General features: G+C 37.3%; 1 protein-coding gene across 2 annotated transcripts in view; it reads left to right on the forward strand.

Moving 5' to 3' along the window:
• The window catches only part of WDR72 (WD repeat domain 72), a 92163-nt gene that overhangs the window by 46655 nt on the left and 18276 nt on the right, over positions 1-27232 (forward strand). For both annotated transcript variants that reach the window (XM_053462519.1, XM_053462520.1), the window contains exons 15-18: positions 11774-12576; positions 13565-13656; positions 14622-14704; positions 14813-14996. In XM_053462519.1, the coding sequence (XP_053318494.1) occupies positions 11774-12576; positions 13565-13656; positions 14622-14704; positions 14813-14996 (1162 nt within the window). The remainder of the gene's footprint in view (positions 1-11773; positions 12577-13564; positions 13657-14621; positions 14705-14812; positions 14997-27232) is intronic.

A 27232-nucleotide genomic window follows, 5' to 3' on the forward strand; every position in this document is an offset into this window, starting at 1 on the left:
TTTGTTTAAAAAAAACTTTTATTACCAGTAAATATTTATAATATAACTTTAATATATCATTTTGTATACAGTGTACATGCATAAAATCATATGTTATCATAAGAAATGTATTTACTGAAAATGTAATAGACATTATACACACAGTGTTTTGGGGACACAATGACATTTTTTATTTTTTGAGGCACAGAGAACCAAAATACTCTTTTTTTTTTGTAGGAAAAGAAAACATCATATTTAAAAAAAATATTTAAAACAAATGTCATGTTTTCCCTCTGATGTCATAGAGGACAATGCAAAAGTATTTTGTAGATGATAACTCAGTTGTTGCATTCCCAAATGCTTGCCGGTTAATGAATTCAGATGGCCAAATCACAGTGGAAAGAGGTCTGTGTGCCACAGTCAAACTTCAAAGACTTTGCTGTGTCACAACATTTATGCTCATGTAAATCTGCGTTACAAAAGAAGAATGCCTCAATTTCATGGTGCTCTGGCCTTTCTTAGTTGGTTATTATTCTGCACGTGCCAAGTGGCGTCCTCATAACAGAAGGGCCACTGTTCGGCCTTGTGTGACAAATGCAGTTGACACAAGATCCATATTAATGTTGTCAAGCATCCTTGATGTATCTAAGCAGATTTTAATTATTCTCAACATCACAATCCCAATATTATACGGTTTAATAGATTGTTTCTTTGTTTATTAAGACAATGGTGCTTAACCTTTTCTCGTTGAAAGATGCTTGCGATAGAATGTATACTGTTAGCGTAAGAAAACAAAAAAAAAAGGTTTGTATGTAAAATCATCTACTAAAAAAAACCCCAAACTTTGATATTTGCCTCTGTCATTGACAAGGGGTATTCATCAAGTCAGCTATTTGTGTGGCAGAGTGCCATTTGAATAGAGTATTGTTAGAATACTTATGGTGCGCTTGACAAGGGCTCTTGCTGTAAACAGTGCAATTTGACTCCAGCTGTTAAAGAGTGTCTTTGACAGGAGCCAAATAGAATGGAGATGCTTTACTGCACCGCAGAAAAATCAATACCGGCTTCTTGTTCACAGTAACCTGCTCTTTTCTGCAGATTTATACAAACCTATATAGACCGTACAAGGGAAAATAAAAAATGGACCATCCATAAATGATGGAAATGTAATTTCTGTGTATATTGCAGCAAGCAAAAAAAAAAAACTAAAAAAAAAACATTGAATCGCCAAAGGAGAAAATTATGACTAGTGCCACTATAGTTTTGAATCCTTTGATTGTTTTATTCATTTTGTTTGAAAGACAGTGAGTACATCTGGCACTAAGCTCATCCATAAAATGGGATATGCTGCTTTTTTTAAGGGTGGAGGAAGATGAGTCGTGCATTTTTTTTTAACTGTACATTACGCTTTGCAAAATATATTGGAAGCTTTATAGAAAAATAGCAATAATAATAATATTCACAATAATACACCTAAAATAAATGATGCATTATTTTTCTTTGATTTCATGAAAAAAAAGTCAGTTTAAACACTTTTATGGGAATATTGAATTTCCCTCTGAAAATTAGTGGTTTACCAAATAGGTCTTCTTTTCATTACATACTCCTTATTTTTGAAAGTGTAATTAAACAAATCAGTGTGATTTTGGTGTCAAACACGGAAACACGGATGTTCGTATAGTGTAAAAAAGAATATCGGTAAATCTTTTTTAAGTGATAATTAACATGAACATTTTTTCTACCTAAGGATAACGATTTATGCCTATTAAATTCCCTTACTATAGTAGCCTCCACCACTTCTTATGGGAGGGTGTTCCATCTAAAACTTCCTTGTGTTACATATAAACCTCTGAGCCTCTAGTTATAGAATATGGCATCTTGTTCTAACATTTCCCCTCTTTTGAAATAAACCTCCCTCCTGTACTTTGTTAAATGCCTTTAAGTATTTAAGGGGTTTTATCCCATTTCCTCTTCTTTTCTCCGAGTTAAACATTCTGAGAGGTAAGAACCAACCTACGTTTTTCAGTCTTCAAATTCGGTGTGTAGATACATAGTGTTTTACGAGTAGTAATGTTATTTTTTAAGGATAAGTGAAGTCAACAGCGATGTTGTTCACTTTCCTGGAGCTGCCTCCTGGCATTAGTCAGGCAGCATTGCTGGATACCTGCGCATGTGTGTACAAATCCACTAGAGAATGTATCCACACGCTCCCAAAGCATGCTACTGGAGTCGCTAAGCTTAGGATTGCTAGACAGGATCGTGTGCTTGCTAGACAGGATAGTGTGCTTGCTAGACAGGATCGTGTGCTTGCTAGACAGGATCGTGTGCTTGTTCATGGAAAGGCATGGGGTTTAGTAGCTAAAAAATCTCATGGCCAATGCTTGAATAATGAAATTCCGAAAAAAAATTGCTGCTGAGGACAGATATTTGTTTTCTAAGTGCTCTTTAATGTTCTCGTTTTATGAGACTAATATACCCTATTGTAAGGCTATTCTATGCATATACTATTCCTTTACATTCCCCAGTCTCTAAGGTCAAATGATGACCTCTTGTTGTAGTTAGTCTCATTACTTGATCTATGCTCTATTTTTAATAGTTGTTAATGTAGGTAGCTTTCCTATCCAAACATCTTGCCAGGCACTATAGGAGTATACAGTATATATATATTAAAGCGTGCAAAAATATGATAGGATCCTTAGGAGTAGCCTGGTTTGTTTTGTCATTAGTCCCGTGTGTTGAAAAGGATATTCTTACCATAGCAGACACAAAAAAAGTCTTATAGGAACATAATTAATAATGTGTGATCCATGAATTATGGAATGTATACATTTAAAGGAGGTACATTTTGCTAGGAGCAAAATGGAGTATTTAGAGAAATGTAGGCCTATAATTATATAGTTATAAAGAGGAATAAACAACAGTAAAATTTGTACTAGTTAGTCTAGTTAGTAGTTTCCATATTCGTTGAATGTGCAAAGCCAATTTGAGATAGGGAGTGAATCATAAGGGGCACATGTCCACAAAGTGATCTTTGCAATTGCACCAATTCATTTTAGATTGATAACTTTGCATGTACCAACTTAATGGAAAGATTACTTTTCAGGATTAAAAGAAGGTTAAAAGAACAAAAAATAAATACTTATGAAGCCATTTTATCTAAGGGACAAAATGACAGGATTTGGAAAAATTGAAGAAAGTCCCCTAGAGAATGTGCTTGTGAAACTGGGTAGATGGTAGGAGTATTAATTAGAAAAACATATTGAAACATACACCCTGGTGTATATACAATGGCAGAGCCTTCTAGTATTAAGGAATATGTATTTCTGCCTTTGTTACAATTTTTTTCTGCATAAATGATACATGACTATATATTGTTGAATTTTGTTACATATTTCTTTTTTTGTGTGTGACTGCATTCATTTACTAGGATTTTCCCATTGACAGACATTCATTAATATATGTTCTAGTGCACTGTATAGGATATGATATATGATGTCTCCTTCCGACCTGCCAGACTGATAAAGAGGTCTGTCATACACAGAGAGGTGATAAAGCTATGCAACCCAAAAAAATAAAGCTCGAGAGAGAAGATGAGTATTTGCATTGGGCAACTGAGACAACTAGAACACGGCTGGCTGAGGAATACTGAAGATTCCCCTCTTGCCTGAAACACAGAACTACAAAGATAATATTTTTTATCACAGTACAGCTATTCTCAGCAAGTGTTTATGTCAGACAGTGGATTCCACTCTCCCCGACTGTGATATATACAAAATTTTTATACAACTACTGGGCTGTGAAAAAGTATTTGTCCCCTTCCTGATTCCTTCTATTTTTGCCCTTTTCACATTTAAATTTTTGAGATCATCCAACTAATTTCAGTATAAGACAAAGACCAAGTGAGTAAACACAAAATGCAGTGTTTTAATGATCATTTCATTTATTGAAGGTAAAGAGTTAATCAAAACGTATATCAAATGTTTGCTATAAATGGCAAAGAGTCTTTTACATCGCTGTGGAGGAATATTTTCTCACGCTTCTTGGCAAGATTGTTCTAATTTAGCAACATTGGAGGGTTACCTTCATTTTATTTCTTTTGAGCAATTCAGAGGTGGACCTGCTTGTGACATGGATCATGGTCCTGCTGTATTATGCAACTGCAGTCATGAACTGATGGCCAGACTTTCTGTTAGAAAGAATTAGAGAGAGAATTTATAGTTCCATCAATTGTGGAAAGTTGCCTGGGTCCTAAAGCAGCACTACCACCAGTATGATTTTTGGTATACTGTGTTAGCTTTATGTCAGATGTAGCAGGGTCCCATGTCTTCCAAAAAGTTCCACTTTTGACTAATCAGTCCACAGCAGTGGCGACTCTAGAAACAATATATTGGGGGGGCACACAAGATACCACAGTCAAACTGGGGAGGCATTCATAATTTCCAAAAGTAATGTGCCATGGAATTATACTTTTGTTATTGGGCTAAAATAATACTTGATCATTCAACATGGGAAGCCTGAAGCCACAATTGAGTGCGACTAATCCTTGAAATAAATATTATAACACAATAAATAACTTTTCCACTAAATTATTTCAGGACATTGAACGTTTTGTCCCCTGAAGTCACTACAACTTCATGAGGGCATTTTATCTCTGGATAAATATAAATTAAATAATTCCTACTGTAAGTTAAGTGCCAGGAAACAGATGACCAAACACACACACCAACACGTGCTCTGTCACACCGACACCCAGATACACACACCAGGACAGGCTCTGCCACACAGACACCCACACACATCCGGACAGGCTCTGCCACACCCACATCCAAACACACACACACACCAGGACAGGCTCTGACACACTGACACCCAAACACACACCCTAGGACAGGCTCTGCCACACTGACAACTGAACACACACCGGGACAGGCTCTGCCACACCAACACCTATACACACACACCCGAGGACAGGCTCTTCTACACTGATAACCAAAAACACACAAACAGCAGGACACAATCTACGTCACAGACGTCTACATTAGGATGGATTTTTCACACTGCATTGTCGTTTATACTCCCCTTAGTGTTTTTGCCCCTTGTGTATTGATGCCCCTGCTGACCATATACATTAATATTAGCCCCAGTTGCCGATAGCAGGTATAGATCAACACGTTAACACACAAACCAAGCTTTGCATGTATAGATCAACTGAAATTCACTTGTGATCTCAGCACTGAAGGTATATATCAAATAAACAGAATCAGACATACAAATCCTGTATTTGCAGGTATACAATAGTATATGAAACGTAGCATCACAGGTATAGATCAAATAAATACATGGAAACAGCATTGCAGGTATTAATCAACTGAATAAGACATACAAACACTGTATTTGCAGGTATACATAAATAATGTATGGAAATATATAGATATGGATGTACAGAATAATGCAAAAACCCAGCTTTGCTGGTATAGATCAATTGGAATTCACATAAAAACACATCATTAAAAGGTATATTTAAAACCCCCTAAATTACAGGCATAGATCACAGGTTGCATACCCCAAAGCCAGCCCTGGCATCCACACTGCCCACACAGCAATCACACTCCTATCATACCCAGGTAACAAGTAAATGCTGGTACCTAGGCATGATAGGACTGTGCTTGCTGTGATTGCTGTTAGCAATCACACTCCTATCATGCCAGGTCAGCCAGTACATGCTGGTACAGGGTGGCTGTAAGTGATGTGTAGACCCCATACTGCTGGCAGCATCAATACACAAGGGGGCAGCTAGCTAGGTTTCAGCATGTACTGGCTGACTTGGCATGATAGGAGTGTGATTGCTGACAGCAATCACAGTCCCATCATGCATAGGTTCCAGCACTTACACATCCATGCTATCACACACACACTCATTCATTCATATAGTCATTCATTCACAGATTCATTCCCTCAATCACGCATACTCATTCAAACACCCTCCCCACCCCCTTACCTGCACTGCAGCTCCTCGATGCCGCTCACAGACTTCAGCAGAGGGCGCGGCCTCCCTCTGCGTTCTCTGGTACTGCACAGAGGAAGCGGGACTGGAGCAGAGTCATGTGATGTCACGTGAACTCTGCTAGGTTCCGCTTCCTCTATGCAGTACAGAAGACCCTCCCACAGGTAAGTAGCAGGGCTCGAGGTGCGGCCCGCGTAAGATCGGTTGCCCTGGCTGCCAATCTTACACGGGCCGCACCCTCTCTCTCCTCCGCATAAAAAAAAATTAAATAAATTTTAAAAAAAGACGGGATTTAAAGTCGCATTGCGACTTTATTCCAAATCCGGCAGGGGGGCAACAGGGGGGGCAAGGATTAACCTAGGGGGGGAAATTGCCCCCCTTGCCCCCCTGTAGCGACGCCAGTGGTCCACAGAATATTATCGCAAAAGTCTTGGGGGTCATCAAGATTTTTTTTGGCAAATGTGAGACCAGCCTTTGCTTCCTTTGTGGTCAGGAGTGGTTTTCGCCTTGCAACTCTCCCACTCTCTACGTCATCAATTTGCTGCTTTTTGAGACTTTTAGCCTACTTCACTTTGGAAGACAGGTTCTGTTTAATTGATGTTTAGATTCAACAGGGCTGGCAGTGATCATACCTGGGTGTGTCTTGTGAATTGAACCCAAATTAAATTTGGTTAATTGTTTGATTTAGTAACTAAGGGGGCAGTTACTTTTTCACATAGGGCCAGGTAGAGTTGGATATCTTTTTCCTTCTATACATGAAATCATCATTTAGCTAAAATGAACATTAGTTTTTTTAGGATCTGAAATGTGACAAATATGCAAAAAAAAAAGAAGAAATCAGGAAGAGAGGCGAATACTTATTAACATGACATTTTGCAAAGAACAAAGTTAGCAAAGTGACATAAATACACTCACAACAAGGCTGTATCAACCATTGGTTTAAGATTGAAGTGCTTCTAAAAAAGTTCTTCCAGATTTACTGCTTTATCAATAACCCAATTTATCTAATAATATGCATTGATACATTGGAGGAAAGGTACTGAGGGTAGTGATGTGGCAGTGTAAGTTGGCTGTATGATTGCTGGAGGGAACCAATATATAGGTCTGTTATATAGGCCAAGTTGTTTCTTGGCCTATATTCTTGGCAACCAGTATAATTGACACAGTAGTCTGCTTTGGGTCAAAAACAATGATGGGAAACTATAAAAAAACTATACTTTATTTTATCTTAAACTGATTACTATATAACCATAGAACAGTCATGAGGAGTTTATACATACATTCACAGGGTTATCTTTTTCAAGCAGTTTATTTTTGCCCCTACATTCTGTGTGGGTCTTTTAGCAGGATATTTTACACAGTGACAGAAGGGTCTCTATTGGCTTTGCATATGGTTTCACCAATTATTGATTTTTTTTTAAAGCCGATTCATTTAGACAGGAAACTGTTTGACAATGCCATCCTTAGAATAAATTACAATGGCATAAACACAATGGTATGATGTCATAACTACTGTTACACCTTCTGAATGTCTGGCCCTGCGAATGTATATTTACTAGGGCGATTAAAATCCTGAAGTTATACCGGCTACTTTATATTTACAAAATGCTTAACATTTTCACAACCTTGTTATAATATTGACTTAAAGTATAGGTCAAATTGTTTAATAAAAGACATTTACATAGAGCCAATCAAAAAACAATATTCTGAATTGGGTTGAGCAGTCTGGATTTTTACATGTGACTTGTGTGTTAGAGGGGACGTAAGACCACCCTAGTCAGTGTAGGCTTTTGACCTAGTCATTCTCAAATCAAGCACGGATATGCTTCTGGATGCAGCCTACCAAAGTAGCTACACTTTAATTGGTAATGATAGCAGGCATTCTCAGTAAAGTCATTGCTGAAAGAAAACAAAAAGTATCCAATATAGTAATTTATTACCAGTCAGTGGGTTTCGCACACTAGGTTGTTTTACCCCCGCAGTGGTCAAAGAAAGCGAAAAGGTACTCTAACACTTAACCGAAAATGGATGCCCTGCTGCTATCCGAGATGCATGGTGGTCAAATGATTGCCTATTCCATTAGCTTGGTAATGTTTTCTCTATTGTAAACTGTGATCCACATGTTCATTGTGTGCATCAGCTGCAGACAGAATGTTTTTTTTTTCTTTCTGTTCTATTTGTGCTGCCAATCACTGCTCTTGTTCTGCACCGAGTGAATTTTAAGGACGCAGGGGTTTTACTTATTGACAGCCATCTGTAGCAGAAACGGTGTGCGTGGCGGCAATTCAGGGAGGGAAGAACAATATTTCAATTTACAGCATCAAGTTATAAATATAATAATAATTATTCCTTTATAATACCATTGATTTCGTGACGTTGTTTAATAATGGAATATGCTGCAGGACTTTTAGTGCGTACTTTGTAAAGGCTGCCGTTAAATAAAAACTAAAACGTATTTTAGTTGAAGATATTAGTGCTGGTTAGGTAGAAAAAATCACAAAGAAACATGCTACTCACTTCAGTCAGGCCCAGATTGGCCATCTACGCTGCCCCATTCATACCCGATGTATACCCGAGGCATGATTATAAAAATGTATAATATAAACAGTATAGTACAAATGTATAATCGTAATGTGTGGCCATTATGATGGATGCCTTTGAAAGCTGATTATTATGAGTAGGGAACAATATCAAGCCAGGTAAATTAAGTTACTGGACAATAAATTATGTTTGTGCTATGCTTTTAAGCACTTACGTGTGAATGTGTTTATCCCATTGGGAATGCACACTAAAGGTTCAAATCACTGACCATAGGCCACCGGCATTTGTCTTTTGGACAATGGCCACCAATGGTGTACACTATTATGATTAAATAATTATAATGATTCTAATTCATATATGGATATGCAGGCATATGAAAAATATCTTCCACCATTTTCATCTATCAAACTAATAGTTTCATCTATCTCTTTATATTATATAAAGACTGTTTTTATGCTGAACTTACTCTCTTAACTTACTCTTTTATGTCAAATTAATCATTTTCGTTATAAAAGCATTTACATTTTCTGGTTTAATGCATTTTTACAACATGGTTATATTCCGAATATTTAAGATTAAGATCATTAGCTCCACCAAATATCAATACATGAAAATCAATGTTGAAAACAAATTGTGCAGTTTTAAATATTTTCTCCTGTCTTGCTCATCCACTTATCCTTCTGAGCCATCAAGACCCCCAACTAATCCGTTTTTCAGGCTACATTCACTTTTCTTTCATTTAACCAATGTTTCCCTTTCATTTTTCTATTCCCTTGTTCAGCTATACATTGTACTCACTCCATCATTATAACTTCTTCACCTTTCTTCTTCTCTCACCACTTTTCTTCTTTCCTATGCCAAATATCTCTCTTCAGTCTTTCACCCTATTCCCTTTTGGCCCTTTATATTCACCCATAGATAAAATTATATTCACTATAACACAGAAAAAAAAGCTTTGGAAATGTGTAAACAGAAGCATCTATTGTCATTCTTTGTCAGAGAAAGTTATCTTGTCACTGTCAGGTGCCTTGTGCCCAGTGACTTAAACACCTGTTCTTCCAGTACAAGCTGGAAATTTTATCCACAGGAAGAATCCCCCAGCAGGTATATTTAAAGCAATTGGGGCAACTGGGCTGACAATTAGGATCAAAGAAAAGATTGCCGTAAGCATAACCAAAAATAAATAAAAGAGGGGAGGTAAAATTTAGGGAAAAAAAAACAATAATGGATGGAAATAAGAAATTAGATTTTCCTCTCTGGAAAAAAAAACTTCTGTGGACCCTCATGAGAGTATTCTTATAGCAGGTTCCATCCTAACTGATCCCCAGTGAACTGCTCACCTTAGAGGGAATAATGCTTCTGTCACGTTCACTTACCTAAAATTGACTAAAAGCGATGGGCGTTATAGTCCAATAACTCCTGGATTACTTGGTCATTGTTAAACATGTCACCATGTTTAGGAGGCCAGAGTAAGTCCCAAAGGTTATTTGCTTACGAAGAGAAAGAACTACAGTTGAGAAAGAAGCCACATGATAACAAGAACCAGATGGATCAAGTTTTTCATCAGACAGAGAAATAAAGTGGATATTTTTCTGTGTCAGTCATTCCACTCTGCACATTCTATAATAATCTTAAAAGAAATGACTTTTAGGAACAGTTATGTTTCAAGTCTATAAACAAAGGCAGCACAATAGGAGAAGGCTTCTGGCTGTTGTGTGTGATAGCTGCGGGGAAAGCTAGTCCCTTACAGGAAGGCTGTCAACTCTGCTGGTTATGGCACAGCATTTGTGTTCATGCCGGCATCTGTAAGCCACCACTACTGTGACCTGAGATAGCCAAGTAAAACTCCTACGGCTAAAACTGCTTTTGTTAAAAAAAAGGAAATATGGCTTGTATGTTAAAGGAGATATATTTTACCAGTAGCTCAATTGTTCTAAATGCAGACGTAACATATCCACCAAACCTGATGTTAACCCTTATGTTATCACCGTCCGGAAGCTTACAGTATACTGAGGAAATGCTATTGACACCCACAAAAAATGTAAAACCATTAGATACCACTCTTTAAAATAAATTGTTTCTCATTATATTATTGGAAACCCCACTTTTTGCACGGTAATGATTCTCTGCGTTATGAGAATTAACTGTGTGTGTGTGTGTATTTATATAACTGCATGAAGACATTTGTATGGTGTGTTTAAGTATTGATATACCAGAAGGTACTTAGCCCAATACAAAATCAATTCCATTGATCACATACCAATTCAGATTAATCTGTGTCTCCCATCTACCTAAGATTAACAAAACTAAGAGTCTTTTTCAGGGATCAAAATAATGCATAGTGGTCATCTGTGGTATTTTAGGCCAAAGGGAGTTCAATCACAAACCTTGAAATTGAAACCACCAATTAAGACTTAGACTGACCAGACTCTGCATGGTTGCACTACTTTGTATTAAAGTTGGTTAACATTTTTTTGTTCTTTTTTTTTTTGCCCTTTCGCTTATCCCCTAGCTACTATGTAGGCTATGCGGGCGGCTGAATATTTGGCCACTTGATCTCTTCAACCTTCTTTCTTACAATATATTGTAACTTAATGAGGTAATATTTCCTCATATATTAATGAGCTTTTCTAATACAACTTAGAACTAAACATATTGTGAGTGTGTATAAGTGTTCTGTAAGGGCTCTCTAATATCAAGGGTGGGGGGCTCAATACTCCAAACTATTCATCATTTTCCAGAATATATTCACAAGTAGATCTGTGAATAAAAAAAAGACAAAATTACATGATATAATGAGGTGCTTCTGATATACATACAAACACATTGTGAGTGTGTAGAAAAGTATTCTGTTATGGCTACCTTATTTTAGAAAATATACATTTTCGATGTTATCTTAACTTACAGTTATTACATACTCTACTTTTTCTTTAAACCACATCCCAATTGATCTAGTGACCCAGGGCTGGTAGGCCATATGCTTGTGACATGTTGAAAATAGTTCAAAGGCCCCCAGACAGGAACTATAGTTACTTTATTTCTTCAATTAAGCAAAATGAACTATTCTTTAACCTTTGAGAAACATCTAAGCTGACTCTACGTGGTCTGGTTGCAAACATGAACTTGGTTATGTCCTTACATCATAAGGTGTACAAACACACAAAATGGATTCTACTATATAATAAGTATATCTAACTAAAGGTGTTTTTTCCCAAATATTTTAACAATATCACTGACTTTTGTTTTCAGAATAAAGACACTGGTAACAGCACCCAGCCCTTCACAGTTATACCAGTCAGATGCATGTATAATGTTATCCTACACTTGCTTTTGTTTGATCTGGAAAAAGTGCTAGAACTTTTACAGACCTCTCAAGCCAATGGACTGAAATCAGCCAACTCGTTCCACAGCTATGATGCCCTAAAAACAGCCAAGAGTTCATCTGAGAAAAGACCGCTGACTCTAAAAAGAAACAAGACCGCCGGATCCTTGTGTCAAATTGAAGGGAATGTCTCTGAACCAGCCTTGAAAGAAATTGCAAGTCGTTCTGGAGAAGAAGGTGGTGGCATAAAAAGACACAAGAAATTTAAAAGCTCTAAGAAAGTCAAGACCCAGTCATCAAGAAAAATAGATGTGAACATGGTTATGGATGCTTCTAAACTTCTGTTGTCTTGCCTCTTGCCTTGGGGTGTAGACAAGGAATTTGACCATTTTTGCACAAGACACTTGGAAATCCCACAAATTCAAGGATCGGTCACTTTTGGAATGATATCAGGCAATCATCACGTAGGCATCATGTTACCTGGTTGGAATAAGGCAACTAATGATACAGCTGAAGAACATTTAACTAATATATTGTCCAAAAAAGTAATGGAGCTTTCTACCAAATACTCTGTTGCTAAACAGAAACAAAACACTAAGAAAGAAATTCAAGGCAACCATAGGATCAATACGATAAACATGGATACCCTTTTTTTTCTGCAAAAGTTATTTGTTGTCAATAAATCATTAAACATGGAAACCTTTTCAAAATTCAAGAACCGAGCAAGCAGGTAATTTCCTTCTGCCCAAACACTGTAGTTCAGATTTACCATAAATCAAGAACTGAATCAGGTTAAGTAAGAGATCATAAGTCCGTTTCTATATGGTGTTTAGAACCTGTATAACCTGTAATGTGTCTAATGATAGCACAGACATAATACTTTAAGGTATCAGAAACTCATTGTTTTTTGTATGCCAGTATGATCTTAACTTCCTGTTTCAAAAGATTGCCTATCTGTTCCCATTGAATTACCCCCTCAAAAACATTGGTGAAAGCTGGTTCTAGCAGCTGTAAAATAAGGGGGAGGGCTTAAAGGAATGCAAATAAAGCAAAGTGACCCCATCGGCCTCTTGTACCCCCCCCCCATAAATAACTGTCACAAATGGCACACATATTTACACACACATACACAAAAACATACCCTCATGCATACTAACATACACATACTAACTCGCACACTCATGCTCACACACATACTGTCTTTAACACACCCACGCATATGCATTAATGCTAACATACGCACCCTTACACATACACGCTTATGCTATCAAAGTCCCTCTAATACCTCTAATAATAATAATAACACTTACACGCTAACACATACGCACTTACTCTAACACACACATACATTCATACATACATACATACTCACTCCCTCTCTAACTACCTTAACCTCTTACACTTACTCACTCCCTCGCCACTTTACCCATTTACCTTGCCCAGAGCATCCATGCTGTTAAGAGAGGGTTGTTTAACAACCAGCCTTTTTTTGAAGACCCCCCCCCCAGCCAGCCTGCCTGCCTGCCTGCTCTGGAAGTAACTAGGAATGAATGGGAGATCAGGATCGCACAAACCAGACAAGAACATGAAGTAAAATAATGTTTCATTTTCTTCAGATTGTAAATTTCTTCACTAGCATAAATATTTTTGTTTCTTGCTTATGTTTTGGATTACAAATTACATACAGTTTGTTTGATGCATTGTCTTTGTCTTTATAGCCAGGAGAAAATGGAGTCTGTCCGTGGCAAATGGAAAAGTTCTGAGCATTTCAGTTCTTCTCTTGCCAATTTTACTGTTGAAGTGATACATGGTAAGGTGCACAGCTCAAATTACCTTCCTTAATGTATTATGTATTCCAAAAAACTAATTTGGTTTACTTAGTTAACCACATTTTTAACTATAACTCATGAAGTTTATTCCCACTAGAAACCACAATGGGGGTGGGGGGGCTCACTAATTCAAATGATTCATCATTTTCTATAATGTATACACAAAAGTAGATATGTGGTTAAAAAAAGACAAAATTACACAATATAACGAGGTGCTTCTTACTTCAAAATACTTGTTGTGCTTCTGCACCAACAAAACACAGAGTTTCTGCTACACACCAAAGTAGCGGTGTCACATTTGCAACAGAAGTAACTATAAAGACTTCATTATATATATATATATATATATATATATATATATATATATATATATCTCATGAGCTACTACCTAAAACGTGTATACCTCTTGGATACCTAGAGTGACAATGACTTATCCTGGCTGGATCTTTTTCGTGCGCTTTTTGTTGTGTTGCTAAGCATTCCTGTTCTTTAAATGTGTTTTGAATAGGACTGGGTGATAAACATTGAGAGGTCCATTTACTAATCAGACAGTTGGCAGGAGAGCTGCAGTTTCATTTCACTTGACCTGAATTGTTTGATAAATTGTATTGGAAGCAGGCCCTTAGTAGCCATCAGGTACAGCGGCACCACCCAGTTACCATTATTGCCTTTCATGCAGCCGGTCCAATGCATTAGTATGCGTTCACCTGCTGGATACACGTGACTGCTATGTAAAATGTAGCATGCGTCTCCATGTATCCTGAGGGCAGCAGCATATGTGTCATTAATCAGCTGGGCCTTATTTTTTATCCCCGCTCCGCTCTTGATTAAAATGTGAATATTTTATAAATGCATCTAATTAAAATCTCCACTTATGTAACTTCTCATTAATTATTAAAGCTATTTACTTTAAAACTAAACATATGTTGCGTGTATTTTTCTTTAGACAGAAATGGTTCTAATTTTCCTGATGCAGAGAATGTATCCGTAATGAAAATAGTTTCATCATGGAAAGATCAGTCTGTACAGGTAAGAGCCATTTACATGTCACAGTGGCACTCGCCGTGTGGCATCAGTATTGCTTTATTCAGTGTACATTTTCAAATGATTAGAACTATGTTTCAATCGTATATCAAGGTAACAGAGGCAATGCAAGCTGTTCTACTGGCAGAAGTTAAATCAAAACTGGAATCTTTGAGACAAACCATAATTATCACGCAGCCAGTGTCGGTTACAGATAATGGCTGCCCTCTGCCTTCTTCAAAAATCGAGCCCTCTGAATCCATAGAGTTGCAGCTAATTAAAGAAAATACACTGCAAAGTAAGTTAAAAACAACTCATGATTTCCTTCTGCTGAAATGTTTTGTTTCTATCAAAAATGTATTGGTGTTCATGCTGGTTTACTTAGGCCTGACCATTAATGGTCTCACATTTTCCATTGCATTGTCTTAATTTACATTATTTTAAGAATAAGACTCTATTGCAGGAACACCATGACTTGAAGGTCAATAAATTGTCAGCTCTCCATTTTCTAGCAAAAAAAATTAAGACAATTTGTGCAGGGGGACACAACAAATCAGTTGCCAAAAGAGGCGTTCTTTTACAACATGAGTTTTTCATTAAATGGCACATGATATCTGTGTAAAAATGGAGATTTGTGGAGAGAAAGGGGTGCAGAAACATACGCATCCGTTTTTTTCTTTATTGCACTTTTCAATTGCAGCCAAGTCCTTACTACCAGCTTTCTGGAACTTTCCAGTTTCCCCAGTGTTTAGCAATTGACTAATTGAGAGGAGCTGATCCGTCAAATGAAAAAAAAATAATTCAAATAAATAAAAAGTATTCATCTTAGGAACCCTAACATAAAGTTTTCCAATAGGGGAGGTCTTCTGGGTTGCCTTTGGCCTACCCCCATCCCCCATCTAGGAACCCGGAGTATTCAAATTACTCTATATTCATATTTGTCATGATGAAGTTATTCATACAATTTTTTTCATATAATGATTATGCATGCAAGTCCTTCTTACTCCACATCTGTGTCCCTGAATTTGTCTTCAGTAATATAATGTAGCCTTAGATGTGTGCTAAGCCTGTCATTAGACCCGCTGAGTTCTTTATGTTGATTAACTTCCGCCATCAGAAGTATCTTTTAGATATTTCTTGAATTGTATTTACAGTCCTAATTGATCTATTGTTTAGTCCATCTAAATGGGGATTCCAGACTTCCTATTCTCTGGACCATTTTTAATTTTTTAAATACTATTTTCGCTTTCAAAGCCAGACCGATATTTTGAGTTTCACATTGCACTTATTTCTCGTAAGAGAACAGAAATCCATTTATATTTTAGCATTTAACGTGTGGCTTAGTCTTATTATTAAATCATCTTTCATCTACTCGATTGAAATTGTTTTTATGGTACATTCTCAAGCGTTCCAGGTGAAGTTTAAAGGGAAGTAAGCTTGCTGAGTCTTAGTACATTTTATTCTACTGTCTCCTCTGTGCATTTTACCAAAGAACTGCTTAATGTAGTAGAAATCAGATTTGGTGTGTATTTTTACACAAAATTAAATTGTAAAGGCGCCACCCTGGCCTCCTTTGAAGCAAGAAAGGATATTATTCCACCAAGACTTACCACAAGAAAATGTCTTAGAGGAAGAGACTTACTGTAATGTGCTACTTCTTTCTATTTACAAAAAAAGGTTTGGGATTTGCCTTTCACATCGCTTGATTTTTTTTTATTGTGAACAATAATATATATCCGTAATTGCCTAACCTTTGGCACTCGACTACTGGGATTTGAGATCATATGATCTGCCAGCTTTGCTTAACCGGCTGTGTAGCATGGACATTATTGTCCACAGCAGCTGTAGTATCCAAAAAAACCATCACTAATCTAAGATGTTTTATAAGGATTAAATGGTTATAAGAGCAATGGAACAGGAAATACATGTTCTGTTCCGTTAATTTAATAATGACTGTTTCCCCTTCTAAGTGTTTGTAAAGTATGTAGCCCTTCTCATTGAACATTTCTTCAAAACCAAAACTGAAGTTCTGGAGAGCCAATTTCCAGAAGGAATTTAACATATTGGAGAGCACTAAGAGGAGGGCTCTCAATATGGTGAATGAGAGCTCAATATGTATATCTTGGAGGAAGGAAGAAAGAAAGGGGAGATGTGATAGAAACATTTAAACACTTAAACGTATTTAACAAACTACAGAAGAGTAATGTTAGAACTTGAGTTCATAATCTAAAACTAGAGGGTCAGAAGTTTAGATATCAAGCTATTTTTAACCTCAGACAAAATCAAGGGCTGATGAAGTTCTTTACATAAGAAAAAACATGGGCAGACTAGATGGCCTAATGGTTCTTATCTGCGGTAAGATTCAAATCAAATGCTATGAATTAATTACTTAAAATTTTATTTGAGTGGAGAGGCAGTTCCAAAAAAGGAAGAGGCAATGTATCGTCATGTGTAAATGTGCATGCGTTAGTATGAGTGTGTTTGTGTGTGTGTTTGAACATGAGTGTGTACGTGTGTTTTAGCATAAGTGTATATGTGTAAACATGTATGTTAGCATGAATGTATAAGTGTAAATGTGCGTCTGACTGTGTGTTAGTGTACATATGTAGCATGAGTGTGTATGTATGTGTGTTGGTGTATATATGACCGAAGGGGGTTACGAGAGACTGATAGGGCCACTTGACTTTGCCTGCCTCCTGAGCCAAAAAGGTGCCAGCCCTCTCCTGGGTGGTGACCTGTAGAGAAGGCAGACCCCAGTTAAAATGGACCTAGCTTATTTTATTGGAGAAAGCATCTGCTTTCTGCGGTGGTTCTGGTTTGCACTCCTCCCTCCTCATGATCCAGGCCAGGTTTTACCAGCATTCCAGCTCAATTTGATTAAATGTACTTTATCTTTTATCTAGCTCGCATAACTCTGGAACATAAATTGCCTTTATTACATATGAACTAAAATGATACTTGAACCCAGCACTGAAAACATCAATCACTTGTTATTTGTCACTTTTTACTTTATGTTACATTTCTAACTTGTTTAGATTTATATTTTGCAGCCTCCAAAGGCATAGCCAGGGCATTTTATGCAAATTCTTTCTAACTTTCTCTTAAACAATATTGAATTGAAATATTATATAAACTTCCTGGAGGACCCTGCCTGCTTTATATACATGTACTCAGCTTATTTCCTTCACCCACTGTATCTGTATGCTCTCCCACTCCCTACTACAACTTAGACTGTAAGCTCTTCAGGGGAGGGACCCCATGTCTTAATGTATCCATACCTATAGTATGTCAATCCAAATTACTGTAGACAATGGTACCTATTATCACTGCACTTATTCTACCAATGTATTATACTGTATAACCCTGTCCGGGTTCGGGGCAGGCAGCAAAGAATAACAGGTCCATATAACAAGCCGAGGGTCATGTAGCCGAGAGTTCAAAAAAGGGAGCAGGAGCACAAGAACAAATAGGGAACAGAATAACCTGGCAATAAATTGAAATAATGCAGAAAATATGCAGGTTACCGGCAAACCATCACTTTAAACAGGGGATGAAGATGTTTCACCAGCCGTCAGAAGGTGTCCACCAGAATCTAAGACAGGAACCTCGCATACATCCACCACGTAGTAAAGTCAAGGTGCTTCTATAAAGTGCTTGATCAGTGTCCAAAACAATCATAAAATCAATGCCCTACGTGTTTCATTGATAACTAACAACTTCCTCAGGGGCTGAAAATTATTTTTTTTGTTTTTATTTTATAATATCACAAATGAATATAAGCATATATAACACCCAACAGATAGTTCAGTGCTTACGCCAATGTGTGGCAAGCTAAAGTAGAAAAAGTTGTAAAACTATACACAGGTGTCTAAGTGTCTTTTGCTATTTTTCATTTTATAAAGGAGTTTAGGTTTAAATCCTTTTTTCCGATATATCCTGTTATGTTCACAGTCCTTTCTAGAAAATTCTTTACCAGAGTGGCATTTTTTTCACTTTACAGCCTCCTGTTGTTTTCAAACAAAGGAAAGGTCAAGTGAAACACTTTTGTTAAGAACATTGAAGTATGTGCTATGAAAAAAATGTGTTTAGAAAGTATATTTTTATGAGTACAAAATATATTTAACCCTTTTTGCACAGGCAATTCTATGTGATTGCTTTACTTTACTATTTTAATGTAACCTCCTGTATAAAATACAGGTAAAATCTTGTGATTATATGCTCATTATTTATGTTCTTGATAGCTGCTCTTTATAAATATGTACCTTAGAACGGGGTTATAACATAGCATATGAAAGAAAGACACAATGTGGCCTTTACAATATTAATAACCATTTCTGTCAACGTATTTGTCCATAAGCTGGTAAGGAATTTAAATCAACAAAAACTCTCCAAAGCCTCAAAACAATACATAAATAGTAAGTATAGCTGGATGAGGGTTGGCTTCAGATTCACAGTGACTAGCTTGGCCTGGATTTTCAAGAGTGGAGCTCTAGAGTCAGCCAGCTAAAATGCCAACTTATGTTCCTTTGTACAGCGCTGCAAACGTTGGTGGTGTATAAATCTATGTACAATAAGAACAATATTATTTTGGCTCTTGCAAGGCTTTTCTGTTGTGTTAAGTCTTGGCATCACATCAACCAGGTCCCATACCTCTAATGTTAACTAACTAGGGGTACTGCAAGCTTTATATGCTACTTAGTGCTGTAATCACTGTATTAAAAATATTGTAGAGCCATCCGATCATCATCCGATGAAGTGTTTAAACACCCGGGCATTAGAAACATTTGCGGCATTACTAGCAGAAAGAAGAAAGTGGTCCTGCCACTTTACAGATCGCTGGTCAGATCTTATCTGGAGTATTGTGTACAGTAGCGTAATCACATTTTCCGGATTGCCCTGAACAGTCCCGAAATGAGACATCATGTCCCGGGCAGCCTCACTCCGGGAAAAGTGTTCTGAGTGAAGGACTTCTCAACTATTGTGATTGGCTGAGAGGTTAGAAGCCTCTCCTGAGTCCATCCTTCAGAAGGAGCTCAGTGTATGCTGCAGCTAGCACCAGGTGAGAAACCCACTGTTTGTGTATTTAACTATGTTAATTCCCTGAAACTGCTCATGTCTGGTAAGAGAGGGGTTAATTCTCTGAAACTGCTTATGTCTGGTAAGCGAGGGGTTAATTCTCTGAAACTTCTCAGGTCTGTTAATAGAGAGGTTAAGTCCCAGAAACTGCTTCTGATACTGACTGTATGTATCTTATAAGGTATTATTAAACCTGAAAGCAACATGGTTCCCAAGTCTTCCTAATAATTGATATAATATAACATGTATTTGACTGTATGTGACAGTGTGTGCATATGCAGAGCAGTGTGTATTTGTATGTGTATGCCCAACCCGGTACTAGCAAGGTATACCTAATAAAGTGGCCAGTGAGTGTATATTAGAAGTGCTTCAAAAACAGGATGTGGTTTGCAGGATGAAATTAATCAGCAATGACTAAGGGATCTCGATATGTATAGTGTGGATGATTGAGGGAGAGAGAGAAATGTTAGAACAAGAGGCCATAGTCTAAAACTAGAGGCACATAGGCTTAGATGTAATGTAAGGAAAATCTAATTTTACTTTACAACAGGAAAAATGGACAGACTGTGTGGTCAAATGGTTCTTATCTGCCACAAAAATGTCTATCTTTCTGGGCCACATATTTTAATTACAGCTTTGAGCAGAATTTCTTGTTGACCTACAGCACCTCACATTTACTGCAGCGTGTGGCCAGAGCATAAAAGTGTCGCGTGCTTCAGGCATATCCAGTCATTGGCCACACTTACGTCATCAGATAGCCACTGGCCTTAGAGTGCCAGGGCCACTCCATCATGCCCAGTTCAGTCCTGCCATATAATTATCATTTTGGTAGTCTACTTAACATTCTTAAGGCCTGACTTGATGGGACGCTGCCAAGTACAATGAAGAAACACTGGCAACACATTTCCACAGTTGTAGTCCTGTACCAAGTGGAGACTCAGCGTGAATAAATGTTCTGAAAAAAATGTGAATAAATGTTCTGAAAAAAATGTTGTGCACTCAACTCCACTTCTCCCAACAATTCCATTTTTTAGTTCTTTAGCTCTTGTCTGAAAACGAAGTGCTTAGTGAATGCAATGATAGAGATATACTATTAGTATGAACATCTGAAATTTTCCAGTTTGGCAGTGCCCACAGTGAACATGACACTTGTCCCATTGTATCGACCAGCTGCTAGATTAATCATTGTAAAAGCAGAATATTAGAAAAAATTATAGTAACAGAATAATATTTCAGTAAGTACTTGTACAATTATATGCAAGTTAGCCCTTGCAATATGAAATATATCACCATAATGTAAAATTATTAATTGCCAATTTTAGCCATAATAATGAAGCCAGTTCTGTAAATGTTAATATATAAGCCCTGCCATTAGCTCTCATCTAGGGAGTACGTGTCATCCATTGCATGTTTAATTTCTTCTTCTCTCTGTCTCTTCCATGCTGCAATAATATAAAAAATGAAAGAAAAGAACCATAGAAGGGAACTATACACTCCTTTTTAGAGAATTGTGCTTTTTGGATTTTATTGATTCTTCTTCACAACTGCTCCCTTTCTGTCTCTGAAGACAGAAGTGCTGGCTGGGGTTTACATTGTACCAGGATAGAGAGGCAAATATTAACAATGACGATCAATAAATCTTTATGTTCACTAAAAAAACAACTCTATTTTTGTACAGTTACGTAACTTAAGTGGGTTCTGGCTTTTATCTGTGTTTTCAAAGAAGCAATGTAGTTAAACATAAAACAAAGTGATCCCAGATATGAATGTTCTGCAAAGTAGGGATGTACTGTACGCGGCATGAGGTTCCTCAACAAACCTAATTACATTTAGCAACAATAGGCTTTTTTTCTATTATTTAAACTCTGTTAGATGCAACTGCTGCAAATGGGCAGAAGTAATATTATAACAGAGCACCCAATTCAGTGAAATGGTGGAAAGAAGTGGACTGGGCTGTAAAGAATCCATATTGTCATGGCTTAAATATTCTCTAAATAACAAAAAATGAGACATCAGTTTCCTATATTATAATATGTTTTTCGGATTCCTGAACTGTTCCTGTATCAGTTGTATATTATTATTTTCTGTTTTATTGTTTTTTTGGATTTGTTATTTACTTATAAGTAACTTTGTGCATTCGGGTTTGTATGAATGTTAATTTTAAAGAAATTAGCCAATTCTGTTGATTCGTCCAATTTTCTGATAACGAAGAGGGACTCCAAACAAAATAAGTGAAAACGAAGCAGAGAGTTCCAAATTTAGTTTTTTGTTTTTTCACTTTCACTCATGCTCTCTCACACTCAGGCTTTCTCACACTCTCTCTCATGTTCTCACACTAACTCTCATTCTCTCACACTTTCCCTCACACTCTCTGATGCTCTCTTTCAATGTCTTCCTACCTTCTCCGCCAACCACTTCCGTGTCCCTGTCTTCCTTTTCTTGCATCTTCTTGTTCTTCTGTCTTATTTCTTGGTCCAATATCAACTCTGTTAACCTGGCATCCTGGAGCGATTCTGCAAAAGAGTGGAGCCATGGGGGGCCCCATGGGGACAGCCTCTCCCTCATTCATCCCATCGGGAGAGAGGGTATGCGCAGAGGCTCTGACTTTTTGTAGAAGCACTCCAGGAGGCCTGAATGATATTGCGGATAGCAGGGAGAAGTAGACCAAGAAAGTAGACAGAAGAATCAAAGAAAAAAAGAGGCAAGACAAGACGCATCTATGGAAAAAGAGGTAAGGACACAGAAGCGGTTGGCGGAGAAACTAGGGAGACATTAAGAGAGAGAGTGGAAGAGAGTGAATAAGGGGGAGTGACAACAAATTTAAAAAGTCCTCGAATTTCATCCGAACAGAAGGGATAGGAAACAAAATTCATTGTCCAAAAACAAAACAAGATATTTGCCCAAATATTTTTTTGATACATGTGCAACATTCTATTAAGTGGTGAAATATAAGAAATGGAGAGCCTTTAGGAGAGAAGGTCTCCAGATCTGAACATGAACTCTATTTATCACATTGCTGGAGATCCCATTAGCTGACAACAGTTACTTAGTTGTATGGAGCTCTACTGTCCTATTTTGTGTATTAAAAAAATGCTGTAAAGGAAAAATGCTTTCACAAAACCACATCATTTCTTTGTTTAGGAAACTCGACAGGCAGGTTGTTCCAAACATCCTGAAGAACTAACCACAGTTCTTCTGTGGATTAAGGCAGCCTCAGTTGCTTCTGATAGCTTAAATGATGTTGAGATCAGGGTTCGGTGTGGTTCATGCCATCACTTCCATCATTTTGCCTGTATGTTTGGGGTTGTTGTCATGCTGCAGAATACATTGGAATATGCATTGGTATTGCATAATGGATAAGTGTCTGCCTGTACTTCTCAGCATTGAGAAGACCATCAATTCTGTCCACATTCCCAACTCCATTTGGAGAAATGCTGCCCTAGATGTACAAGGAACCACCACCACGCTTCACTGTTGCCTGCAAACACTTATTCTTGTACCACTCTCCAGCCCTTTGATGCTTTTTGTTAGTTAAATATTTTAAACTTTGACTCATCAGTCAAGTGCACCTGCTTCAATATTTCCTGTGTTTTCATGAATAGTTGAGTCGCTTGGTCTTTTTACCAGACTTCCTACCAGTAAATGGGTGCACCAGAGTCCCACTGTTTTCTGCCAATGCTGAGCTGATGACACTGCTGGCTGACTACTATGTCTGTGGTCCTCAACATATCCCATTTGTGCTTTTGTTTGTGTTTCTTCAAAATACATTGGATAGAACATCTGGAAACACATATTAAATTGATGATCATTAGCACTTGCTTGGTTTAATTGTTTAACTATAAACCCTGACTTTGTGCAAGTGTACCTTGAAGAATTTATGCTGTCTTGAAGGCAAAGGGTGGTGGGCACACTAATTTCTGATTTGATTAAAATGTTTTTTTTTGTTTACTCAGTTTGCTTTTTGTTAAATCATAAAAATAATCTAACGTTTATTTTTTTAAGTATTCTTACTTTACACTATTTCTTCACTACACTTTTCATTTCTGCATAAAATATATGTACAGTGCTGTATATCAACACCAAAAAAAGATAATATCAGGTATATACACTACGGTTCAAAGGTTTGGGGTCACTTAGTTGTATTGGTGGAAAACAAGAACATTTCTAGCTGTATAACATAATTGCAAAAGGGTTTCTAATGATCAATTAGCCTCTTAAGCTTAAACATAGATTTACTAACACAATGTGCCATTGGAAGTGATGATCGCTGATAAAGGGCCTCTTTACGCCTATGAAGATATTCTATTAAAAATTGTTTGCAGATACAACAGCCATTTACAACATTAACAACTGGATAGCCACATATCCCCATAAATGTTTAGGATACAATTTGTTTAGCTCAGTTAAAGCTTGTGTTTTAAAATCTGACCGGTGTTGAAAACATCTAGTATTAACACTAAAACCATTACATATATATATATATATATATTGTGCTTGATACCTCATGTAAGCTAGCAACCTAATCACACTCCTGTAATTATGTGGACAACAATTTCATATTTCACAGGCATGCAGCTTTTACATTATCGGTCGGTCTGAGATTGCTGATGCACCATATGTTTAAAACCTGGTGATGGATGTTTCCTCCAAAGCCCAGGCCTAAGTGATTGGATAGATTGGAGGCACACACTTCACTTGCTTCACAAAGCTTGCTTACTATTAGATAACGTAATCAGTGTGTTAGGGAAACCCATGCTCGTTATGTTACTATCAGCAAAACAATATGAGAACAAGTTCAATTGACTGTGTTCATAATCTAGCAGAAACATAACTCTATGCCACATAGCAATGTATATTGCACTTCTTGGCAGTGCAAACAACAAGGCTTGTTCAGATTGCACAAAAAAAAAATCATATTTCTAAAACACTGCACAATTCTCTGGATTTACTATAAAGCAATACACTCTTAACTGTGTACATGTTGATGAGATTGCTAAATAAATTATTTTACACCGACATTTACGTCTGTTTTAGAACAATAAGACAGAAAAGTCTGGAAGCTAGGGATTTTGTTGATATGTCCAAGAGAAATGCAAAGGAGGATGAACCTTCTCAGAAACTAATAAGGCTATTAGAAAGTGCTACTATCATTATTTATCTCCGTATTTCCTAATGAGTTCTGGACAGCAACATCAGTTGTGGTCAGATCCTTCCTTTAAAACAGCCGGCAACCAGTGCCAGTCTATTATAAATGGGTTCATTCTTGGGTTAGGTGAGGGAGTTTTCATGGCTAAACATGTTGTTTAGAGGTATGCATGGATCTGACCTCAGACAGGATCCAGGATGCAATTGTGACATTCTATATTTAAACGTCTTGTTTTATTTGGCTGTAAATGATGAAAGAGGTGGCTGTATGAGCTGTGGATTTCCTGCACTCACATTGTAATATACGTGAGTCAAAGAACAATTCTGTGTTTCGATAAAGCAAACCTTCTCCATGGATATAGATTGAGCTGTCCAAGGGCATACAATGCCTTTTGGATAGTATTGACATTAATGGATTGTCTCATTTACTATTGTCTTTAGGCATATGCATGTTTAAACATCCAGTGATTGTTGGTCTAAATGAGTAATTCAGTTGCATTAAATATGAAATCAATTGGGTTTGTAGGTATACCACAACATACATAAAATGAAATACATGTGAGACACCTTCAGTAGAAAATCTCTATTTAAAGGACATTGATAATATATATGAAAGCATTTTTTATAACCTGTAAATTGTTCTTTTTCGATTGTGAGTTGACAGACTAGAGCCCCCAATGGTACAACTGATGTTTTTAATTACAGATGCATTAATAATGGATATTAAAAATAAAGAACTGTGGCTTACCATCCAACAGCATGGGTGATATAAGTGGTGCTTGTAGCATCTAGGAAATCCTGGATTATTTGAGTAAGTGGACTGTGTGTGCAGGGCCGGCCCAAGACAAAATGCCGCCTGGGGCGAAGTTTAAAATGCCGCCCCCCCCATTATCTACCCTTCCTCTCCCTGCCGCCCCCCGTACTTACCTTTCAGCAGTCCTGCGGTGAGTCTCCCTGCTCGGTCTCGGTGCCGGCTTGTAATGCTGAGCGCCGGAAATGACGTAATCTTCCGGCATTCAACATTACAAGCCGGCACCGAGGCCGAGCTAGAGGGCTCACAGAGGAGAGAGAGAGGGGCGCCGAGCGGGTACTGACAACTTGGTAAGATAAAACCACTCGGCGCCCTCTCTCTCTCTCTTCTCGGCTTTAAAAAAAAAACAATATTCAGAAGTTTATAGGCTGAGCGTAACCCCAGGAGTGCTCTCCAGTTGCTAGGACCTACAATTCCTATGATTCTCAGCAATCTTCCTTTCGCTAATCAGATGCCCCTTTTGAAAATTATGAGGCTTATAGCTCAAGAGCATTTGTAGAGTTACATAAGAAATTACTCTGCTAGAGACCCTGTAACTTCATAGCTGTTACAATCATAACATATTTACTAAGAAACTTCAGAAGCCATTCTATGTTACGGAGCAATTAGAGGCACCTAAGTGGAAAAAACTCTTTTTCTAATGCCATTGTCAACAAACCTATCATTTAGTAGATATATTGCAGAGAATGCTATAGTGTAATCAAATTCAGAGGAATAATTATCCAAATCTGCTGGGCTCTAGAATAAACAGACGATTCTTTCTTTGTAACAAATGTTACTTGCTTTTCAGTTACCACTGGTGTAAATAACAATTTGCTTTCGGAAATAGCAGAGCTTGCAATAAGGTACTTCCTGAATTTATGCTGCAATAAAATAACTGTTCATCTGTGGTCAGAGATCGCCATAAAGTCCTTGAGTTCCTTAACTTTATTTTTCAGAAAGGTCATCAGACAGTTTTGCATCATCCAACTCTATCAATCAAGGACCTCAACCACTGCTGTGTGTTGAAAGCCTTCCTGTTTTGGCTCTGTTTTTCATAGACAGCTCAATAACTTGTCTGTGAAGCTGTGATAAATGTGGCATGTTCTCTTAAACTGCTCCTTTAACATTGGGCAGGATTTCAATATGCTCTTGCTTCTACAATCCAATTTGTGCATTATTATTTACCTGAGAAATATATATATAAAAAACACTTATAGACTTAATAATATTTTATACTTTTTGTTTCTACAAAGTGGTCACATCTTTAAATTTGTTTGGCAGAACATCAATTAGACCTATATTAGACCTATATTAGTCTTGCAGCGTTTATAAGGAATCAGTTGGTCCTTTTCTAAAACCGCTTGCAATCGGGAGGCTAATGCACCCCATCCAATATAAGTGTCTGCTATTAATGTTTTCCACAAATGGTACACATCAGGAAGCATCATTAAACGCCAACTTTCTTTTTTCCTTCCTCCTTCACTTTGATCAGGACTAAAATGGATATGGTGTTGTTCTAT

This window comes from Spea bombifrons, chromosome 4 (assembly GCF_027358695.1).
Source record: "Spea bombifrons isolate aSpeBom1 chromosome 4, aSpeBom1.2.pri, whole genome shotgun sequence".
Classification (NCBI taxonomy): domain Eukaryota; kingdom Metazoa; phylum Chordata; class Amphibia; order Anura; family Pelobatidae; genus Spea; species Spea bombifrons.